At 31.7% G+C, this 9,930-nt stretch overlaps 1 protein-coding gene across 1 annotated transcript; it reads left to right on the forward strand.

The window, feature by feature from the left end:
• The first annotated feature begins 14 nt into the window (after nt 1–14).
• LOC143251143 (superoxide dismutase [Cu-Zn]-like) lies at nt 15–7,285 on the forward strand. The gene is made up of 5 exons (XM_076502524.1): nt 15–473; nt 3,993–4,089; nt 4,628–4,697; nt 5,963–6,080; nt 7,022–7,285. Exons 1-5 carry the CDS (start codon nt 324–326, stop codon nt 7,133–7,135), a joined length of 549 nt encoding a protein of 182 aa, XP_076358639.1. The 5' UTR covers nt 15–323; the 3' UTR covers nt 7,136–7,285.
• The last annotated feature ends 2,645 nt before the right edge of the window (nt 7,286–9,930 follow it).

Here is a 9,930-nt window from a genome sequence, read left to right on the forward strand (position 1 = left end):
TGATTAATTGTGAAAAAAAAACACACCAAAAAACTTAGTTTTAACAGTACTAAACATGAACTGTAATGATTTAAAACAAGTCATCAGTGTGGACGTTTAATAATCGTTGGCCCAAGTGCTGATTAAATTTTTAATGATATAGCTATTTTAAACTATGTTAAGCCAGCAGCAAACACACTCAAGGTAGTTTTGTTGAGTTACGGTGGTTGGTCGTTCCATATCTTTACTCGCTGTTTGTTCCCCATATAAAGTGAAACGCAGGACCGTCTTGAACACTTTTTCAACACAGAACGCAGACGTTACCTGGGTTACTAACACCAACAATGTCACCTGTTTACTTCTTGATTTCATTCATCTTTCTCTCGGTCGAGAGCTGCCAGCCAAACTCACGTGGATATTCGGGAAGTTCTGTAAAAGCGGTTGCCGTATTGACGGGTGAGAGAGTAAAAGGAATCATAACATTCACACAAGAGGTAAGTAGCACGGCTGTTGTTCTGGTATCACAAGTATACATCTAAAACTTTGTGACGGAATATCAAATTCATTGTGGTCTTCGAACTAAAGGAATAGCTTTTTATGGATAGAAAATAACAACCCGGAATTAGTTTCAGTTGTCCGGTGTCTAAAAGTCTTTGAGAATAGAATAAACATGTAACAAACACGGAAAAAGGCCTAGCAAAATAATGTAAAACATGCAGCAAACACGGAACCGAACTTCGTTAGACATATGGAGTTATGATATATTTGTTATATACGAGGAGTTAAGATACATTTAACTCCATATTACGTGGTGTTACGATAAATGTAACTGCTATATACATTGGGCAACGATATTGTTGTATGTTATAAAATTACCCAACTATTCCTTATGCTTTCTCATGCAGTTGCAAGAGAAGGAACAGTACATGTATTTCCACCACTCATTCAATTCACTGAAACCACTCGTCATTGTATGATAAACATAACTCTCTTCCTGATGACGAAAACCCCACTTGAAGTAAAAATATATCTCAGAGCGGCTGGTATATATTATACAAATAAGTCTAATAAGTTTAGTCCACCTGGCTTGTTGTATACAGAATAAAAGAAATAAACAAAGCGTGTATGGACCGGATGTTGGACACGCCCTTTATGAGGTAGAGGAAGTTTTATTACAATATGCCCATTCCTACCTTGTTTCCTCACTTTTTGGTGCACCAGTTCCTACACTTTCAATTTTTATAAACATATTTTTCCACTTGTGTAATTCATAATATTATTTAAAGCTAAGGCGAATGTTAAGCAGTTGTTAGAACTTATCAATACCTATAAATGTTTCATTTAAAGTCATATTTAGGCCTGATACTGGACACTTAGACGGGATATATGCTTTGTTCATTGTAGAGTTACAACTTTCAGGCTATTATATAGAGAGATTGGAAACTAATAAGAAATAACACAATAAATAATTATAGCATACTATTTAACAACTGCACTGTTACTGAAACCGTATAATTTTAAGTTCACATATGGGCATGTTATTGACAAAATAGTCATACAAGTCTATGAAAGTTTCTTTTCATTATTAACACATAGCTTTTTTAAAAAAATTCACATAATTGTTGTACAAGAAAAATGCAATAATAATTTACGTGTAAGTATTGTACGGGGTTACAATAATTAATAATAACTGGTTGTTACACAGGTAAACTAAAATCATTATTAAAACAGCTGTTTGGCAAGAAAAATGGTCCGGCATGGCCAGGTGGTTAAGGTACACGACTCGTAATCCGAGGGTCGCGGGTTCGAATCTCCGTAGCACTAAACATGCTCGCCCTTTCAGCCCTAGGAGCGTTATAATGTCATGGTCAGTTCCATTATTCGTTGGTAAAAGAGTAGCCCAAGAGTTTATAGTGGGTAGTGATTATTAGCTGCCTTCCCTCTAGACTTAAACTGCTAAATTATGGACGGCTAGCGCAGATAGCCCTCGTGTAGCTTTGTGCGAAATTCAAACCAAACCATAGGACAAGAAAAATAGAAACTTAACAACACGTACTTTATTTACAGTAAACGTAACGTCATTATATATATAACTGTTCCATGGAGGAACAACAATCACTTTCGACACATAACTAGGGGGGAATAACTATTATTAGCAGACATTGTTGTACAAGAAGCTACTATCATATCTAACATTAATTATAGTACAGGAGGGTTACAGCAGTTACTAACTGTAGCTGTTGGTCAGGGAAGAAGATACGATCATTATTAACACTAGTTGTCTTACTGGAAAGCTATAATAATTATTAACACTAATGTCACAAAGAAAACCTATAATTGTTATTAACACTAGTTGTCTTACTGGAAAGTTATAATAATTATTAACACTAATATCACAAAGGAAACCTATAATTGTTATCAACACTAGTTGTCTTACTAAAAAGCTATAATAATTATTAACACTAATGTCACAAAGGAAACCTATAATTGTTATTAACACTAGTTGTCTTACTGAAAAGCTATAATAATAATTAACACTAATGTCACAAAGGAAACCTATAATTGTTATCAACACTAGTTGTCTTACTGGAAAGCTATAATAATTATTAACACTAATATCACAAAGGAAACCTATAATTGTTATTAACATTAGTAGTCTTACTGGAAAGCTATAATAATTATTAACACTAATGTCATAAAGGAAACCTATAATTGTTATTAACACTAGTTGTCTTACTGGAAAGCTATAATAATTATTAACACTAATGTCATAAAGGAAACCTATAATTGTTATTAACATTAATTGTCTTACTGGAAAGCTATAATAATTATTAACACTAATGTCACAAAGGAAACCTATAATTGTTATTAACATTAGTTGTCTTACTGGAAAGCTATAATAATTATTAACACTAATATCATAAAGGAAACCTGTAATTGTTATTAACACTAGTTGTCTTACTGAAAAGCTATAATAATTATTAACACTAATATCATAAAGGAAACCTGTAATTGTTATTAACACTAGTTGTCTTACTGAAAAGCTATAATAATTATTAACACTAATGTCACAAAGGAAACCTATAATTGTTATTAACACCAGTTGTCTTACTGGAAAGCTATAATAATTATTAACACTAATATCACAAAGGAACCCTATAATTGTTATTAACATTAGTTGTCTTACTCGAAAACTATAATAATTATTAACACTAGTAGTCTTACTGGAAAGCTATAATAATTATTAACACTAATGTCATAAAGGAAACCTATAATTGTTATTAACACCAGTTGTATTACTGGAAAGCTATAATAATTATTAACACCAATGTCATAAAGGAAACCTATAATTGTTATTAACACTAGTTGTCTTATTAGAAAGCCATAATAATTATTAACACTAATATCATAAAGGAAACCTGTAATTGTTATTAACACGAGCTGTTGTACAGAAAAGATATAATCATTATTAACATTATTTGTATTGGAAAGCTAGGGTCATTATAAGAAATAATGTATTATACATAGCTGTAGTTAATATGAAATAATCTCATTTTTATGTATTATATGAATATCAGATTTCACTTATCTCAGCTAACTTCTAAATGAGAATTGTTTGATATGACTCTTTTGTCTTAACTAACAAACTATAATTTGTCAAATAGATATATATTTTTGTAAGATTTTCATGTAAGATAATTATATATCAATTATTTTAACTTGATTAATTTGTGTATTAATGATCTACCACTAATTCTCTGAGAAACTGGTGTGCTTTCTGTCTTCGAGCATTTTTTCTCTGAATGTGTTTGCATGCACAATCAATTTCATTTTCATTTTCTTTGTCAAAAGATCATAACCGTATAAATATTCTCCATATTTTTTTAAAATCAAACCGTATAAATATTCTCTCATTTTTTAGTTTCGAGAGATAATGCTGTGTTAATCTCTGTATTGTAACAATCTGGTTTATTTAGTTTTAAATAAACTAGTTTTACCTAATCATGTCTCAGAATGTCGGCTGTCCGGTACTAGTTACTGGCGAGATCACTGGACTATCGAAAGGGCTACACGGGTTTCACGTCCACGAATTTGGTGACCTTACTAATGGTAAGAAAAACTATTACCAGGTGGTGGTTTTAAGACAATCATCTTAAGATCTCCAAGTAAATTTTTCACTGATAATACCAGTGAAGTTTAGTTATTGCTGCAATAAACAACCTTACGTATAATGATAAACATCATTTATGGTGTTAGGAAAACATGTCAATTAGAAAATAATAAATTAACGACTAAAATACAAAACTCCATTAACCGATCACTTCTGAAAGCTGGAGCTTCTCCATAATTTTTTTCTGAAGAATAAAAGTCCGCTTTTTGAAAAAACTCGAATTATAAAGTTTCGTGCTCTTATCATGAAAAGATAATTTGATATAATCTAATATTGAGTTATTAACAGGAATTCAACTGCTTTTAGATTTTGATAACTTCTTAGTTACAGTAGATGGTTATCGTCTCCAAACTAATTTCGATGGTTTTTTATTCTAAAGATAAAACACATTAAAAGTAATTTTTAAAATATTTTAATTTAAAGGAAACTGATTAAATCACCAGAACAGTTCTGATTAAGAAGCGTTTTCCCAAACAGGATGTACGAGTGCTGGAGGACACTTCAATCCTTTTGAACAGGACCATGGAGCTCCTAGAGACAGGTTCAGGTAAGTGGGTGTTAAAAGGCAAAACATTAAGTAAAGTTTGGATAGATGAATAGAGCTCAAAGAGATTGACTGGAATTGGTGTTCTCAAAGCAAGTTGTTAACGAGTAAGATATAGGTTCAGTTAACTTGCTGTAAAAAGATTAACCAGAAATTCAGTTGTGAGTAGGACCAGAGAACTATTAGGTATAGGTTCAGTTAACTTGCTGTAATCAGATTAACCAGAAATTCAGTTGTGAGTAGGACCAGAGAACTATTAGGTATAGGTTCAGTTAACTTGCTGTAATCAGATTAACCAGAAATTCAGTTGTGAGTAGGACCAGAGAACTATTAGGTATAGGTTCAGTTAACTTGCTGTAATCAGATTAACCAGAAATTCAGTTGTGAGAAGGACCAGAGAACTATTAGGTATAGGTTCAGTTAACTTGCTGTAAAAAGATTAACCAGAAATTCAGTTGTGAGTAGGACCAGAGAACTATTAGGTATAGGTTCAGTTAACTTGCTGTAAAAAGATTAACCAGAAATTCAGTTGTGAGTAGGACCAGAGAACTATTAGGTATAGGTTCAGTTAACTTGCTGTAAAAGATTAACCAGAAATTCAGTTGTGAGTAGGACCAGAGAACTATTAGGTATAGGTTCAGTTAACTTGCTGTAAAAAGATTAACCAGAAATTCAGTTGCGAGTAGGACCAGAGAACTATTAGGTATAGATTCAGTTAACTTGCTGTAATCAGATTAACCAGAAATTCAGTTGCGACTAGGACCAGAGAACTATTAGGTATAGGTTCAGCTAAGTTGGTGTAAAAAGATTAACCACAACTTTAACTGCGAACAGGACCAGAAAAATGTTTGATATAGGTTCGTGTTATCAGATTAACCATTAACCAAAAATTCAGCTGCAAGTAGGACCAGAAAATTGTTAGATATTGATTCAACTAAGTTGGTGTCATCAGATTAACCAGAAATTCAGCTGCGAACAGGATCAGAACATTCTGGAGATAATTTCAGCTGCTGTTATCAGAAGAAACCGTGTAACAATTTTGTTTTTATAAAAACAAATAGAGACTGTTTAGCTGTTCATGGCTACTGTTTAACTTTGTCAGTTAGTAAAAACTAGACATTAAGAACTTCGATCTAACAAATGAATTCAACATTTCTTTCTTAACCACAACTAATGCATCACATGCTCAAATTGTGAATTGTTTCTTGTCTGTGTTTCAGCAACAATTATCAATCCTTTTAATGTGTGAAACTTTTGTTCTTCAACAGACATGTAGGGGACCTGGGAAATGTCGTGGCAGGTAATTATGGAGTAGCAAGGATCTATTTGAGTGACCCGTTCCTCACAATGAGTGGTCCCTTATCCATCTTGGGACGAGCGATTGTGGTGAGCTAGTCTTGTTATTACAAATGTACCTGGTGTCCTTAACACTTGCTGTTTGTATTGACAATCACTATGAAAAGTGTCGTAGTTGCCTCTCTTAGAACCTAGGTTGTTACTTAGAATAAAAGTAGTACGTTAAATAGCTTCCTTTAAATATGTAACCTACGAGTAGGTTCTTTCTTCACTATTGTAGTGAGGTTCTTTGATATGTTAGTAAAGGTAAGTCAATGGATATGAACTACTGAGATATTGAACAATATTTAGTTGTTTAGTACTTCAGATTTTACATTAATAAACAAACCTGGGTAAAATGATAGGTCTCAGTTTCTATTATAATATAATTAAAGTCATATAAGAAATATTTTACGAATTAAGGGAAGGTCTTACCCACTCAAACTTATATTGCAACAGACAAGTATTTCTAAGCTGCTCATTTCTTCACATTTCTAATATTTTAGACAAAATATTTGTATACAACAACCTAACTAACATTAAGCCTTTTTTTTTGTGTAATTAATTACGTTATGGCTTCCGCTCTAGCAGGGGAGCTTCGTAACAGTGAAATATTGTCAATAGATGTCTAACATAACATTCGTTTTATTCGTCAGTGGTGGTTTTGCTTGTTGTTGACAAGATTAACTCTTGGGATGTCCAAAATAACATATGTTGTTTTTTTTCAGTGATGAATTCTTTAAAACAAGGGCATCTTGTCACCAATAAGATATATTTTTGGGATGACTACAATAAAACCCATGTCACTAGTCAGTGATGACAAGCAGGCAACTTTCCAGATTAACTAAAATACTATAAAAGAGAACGCTAAATTTTGAATAACGAAATGTTTGCATTATCTTGAAGGAAGATGGAATTTTTTCAATGTCACAAAGTGCACAATTTTAGAATTATCCCGAAACACTAACATATTTAAATAATTTGTCTTCCAGGTCCATGCAGGCGAGGATGATTTGGGAAGAGGTGGACACCCACTGAGTAAGAAATCCGGTAATTCGGGGGCCAGAGTAGCTTGTGGGGTGATCGGTCTCGCCAAGAAGAAATGAAAATGAGATGTTTTTCTGGCAGACATCTGTTTCTGGACTATTTGTTCAATTATTTTATTCGATTTTGGTTAAAACATAACAAATTAAGCCTTAGCTTAGGCAGTTTTGAACAAGATGTAAATTCGTTTGATATAAACGTTTTGAAGCATTTTTAAGACTCGTGTGTTGACTAAGATTGTTGAAACGAAAGAAAATCATTGCTTTCTGGTGCTTTACAGTAATTTCTATAAAATCTGAACGACCATTTTTTTAATTTAAATTATTAACTGATACAGACAATGATAAAATTCAAGCTTGTAGAAGAACTGGTTCTAGTAGTTGATGATCTAGTTTATAAATCTGGAATTTATGGACCTTAACTACGTGTAGAAGTCATTAGTTGAGATTTTTATTTGTTTTAATCAAATTAAGAACACTTTTAGGATAACTTGAAGTGACTAAATGTTAGTCAAGATTAATTAGATACACTGTTAGGTTAATTTGAAGTGTAATCTAAATGATGGTCAAGATTAATTACATACACTGTTAGATTAATTTGAAGTGTAATCTAAATGTTAGTCAAAATTACTTAGACATATTGTTAGGTTAATTTGAAGTGTAATCTAAATGTTAGTCAAAATTACTTAGACATACTGTTAGGTTAATTTGAAGTGTAATCTAAATGTTGGTCAAGATTAATTAGATACACTGATAGGTTAATTTGAAGTGTAATCTAAATGTTGGTCAAAATTAATTAGATAAACTATTAGGTTAATTTGAAGTGTAGTCTAAATGCTAGTCAAGATTAATTAGATAAACTATTAGGTTAATTTGAAGTGTAGTCTAAATGCTAGTCAAGATTAATTAGATAAACTATTAGGTTAATTTGAAGTGTAATCTAAGTGTTAGTCAAGATTAATTAGATAAACTATTAGGTTAATTTGAAGTGTAATCTAAATGTTAATCAAGATTAATTAGATAAACTATTAGGTTAATTTGAAGTGTAGTCTAAATGCTAGTCAAGATTAATTAGATAAACTATTAGGTTAATTTGAAGTGTAGTCTAAATGCTAGTCAAGATTAATTAGATAAACTATTAGGTTAATTTGAAGTGTAATCTAAGTGTTAGTCAAGATTAATTAGATAAACTATTAGGTTAATTTGAAGTGTAGTCTAAATGTTAGTCAAGAATAATTAAATCCACTGTTAGGTTAATTTGAAGTGTAATCTAAATGTTAGTCAAGATTAATTAGATAAACTATTAGGTTAATTTGAAGTGTAGTCTAAATGCTAGTCAAGATTAATTAGATAAACTATTAGGTTAATTTGAAGTGTAATCTAAATGTTAGCCAAGATTAATTAGATAAACTATTAGGTTAATTTGAAGTGTAGTCTAAATGCTAGTCAAGATTAATTAGATAAACTATTAGGTTAATTTGAAGTGTAATCTAAATGTTAGTCAAGATTAATTAGATAAACTATTAGGTTAATTTGAAGTGTAGTCTAAATGTTAGTCAAGAATAATTAAATCCACTGTTAGGTTAACTTAAAGTGTATCTCAGAACGGCTGGTATGGGTATTAACACTTATACTAATAAAGCAGAGAACAACGTTTCGACCTTCCTTGGTCATCTTTAGGTTAACAAAGATACAGTTAATGCAAATAAAATTTAACCACGAGTTTTAAGATTTGAAAAAGAAAAAGTTGTGTGTGACTGCAAATGAGAAGGTTTGAACTAATTGTATAATATATAACTGTATACAAAACAAAACCTAATATTTTACAGTTCTCAGCTCATTAAGTTTTTGGTTTGGTTTTTTGGATTTCGCGCAAAACTACTCGAGGGTTATCTGCGCTAGCTGTCCCTAATTTAGCAGTGTAAGACAGCTAAAGCTAGTCATCACCACCCACCGCCAACTCTTGGGCTACTCTTTTACCAACGAATAGTGGGATTAACCGTCACATTATAACGCACCCACGGCTGAAAGGGCGAGCATGTTTGGCGCGACAGGGATGCGACCCGCGACCCTCAGATTACGAGTCGCACACCTTAACACGCTTGGCCATGCCGGGCCATCAGCTCATTAAGAAAGTCTGGGACATTTTCTAGACTTTATTGCTATATTCAGTAAGGAAAATGACACTTTTGCGGTAAGGTAACATTCGTTTTCGTCTGAATTCTAAAGTTATTACATTTTGTAAATTTTTATAAAACTTCATGACATTTTACAGCTTTATTGCATTTAATTTCTGCATCTCAGTATGTAAACCCCAAACTTATACCGCTTTGTTAACCTGAAGATGACCTAGGAAGGACGTAACATTTTCTGCTTTATTAGTAAATGTTTTAATACCCATGTCAGTCGTTCTGAGATACATTTTTACTTCAAGTGGGTTTCTCGTCATCAAGAATAACTTGAAGTGTAATCTAAATGTACTTCAGTGTTATTTATGTACACAGTGTAGTTAAGTGTATTTTAATTGTTTCTTATTTCTATTTATTTTATGTTTTTTTTTACTATTTTGCGTGTAGTCTATATATTGACTAGCGTTTGTTTTTTACATACACTGTTAGCTTAATGTGAAATGTAATTTGCCTGTTCTTCAGGGATATATATATAAATAGTGTAGTTTAGATATTTGTCAATGTTAGATTTTATATAGAAGCCATTCGGAACCTACATTAACTGTATATATTTATATAGTAATATTTATTGATATGTGTGTGTATGGTGAGTATCTATTTGTTACATGTAAATATTTCTAAATATACGTGAATATTGGTTATTTATTTTTTATGCAAAGCCTTTCTTGG

This window comes from Tachypleus tridentatus, chromosome 5 (genome assembly GCF_004210375.1).
Source record: "Tachypleus tridentatus isolate NWPU-2018 chromosome 5, ASM421037v1, whole genome shotgun sequence".
In the NCBI taxonomy this organism is placed as follows: domain Eukaryota; kingdom Metazoa; phylum Arthropoda; class Merostomata; order Xiphosura; family Limulidae; genus Tachypleus; species Tachypleus tridentatus.

What these genes read in the sequence shown, in the direction of transcription:
- LOC143251143 (XM_076502524.1), top strand. Translation starts at nt 324, where the DNA reads ATGTCACCTGTTTACTTCTTGATTTCATTCATCTTTCTCTCGGTCGAG. An exon ending in ATTTGGTGACCTTACTAATG is followed by an intron (nt 4,090 to 4,627) that starts GTAAGAAAAACT and finishes TTTCCCAAACAG; the next exon opens with GATGTACGAGTGCTGGAGGA. An exon ending in GCTCCTAGAGACAGGTTCAG is followed by an intron (nt 4,698 to 5,962) that starts GTAAGTGGGTGT and finishes GTTCTTCAACAG; the next exon opens with ACATGTAGGGGACCTGGGAA.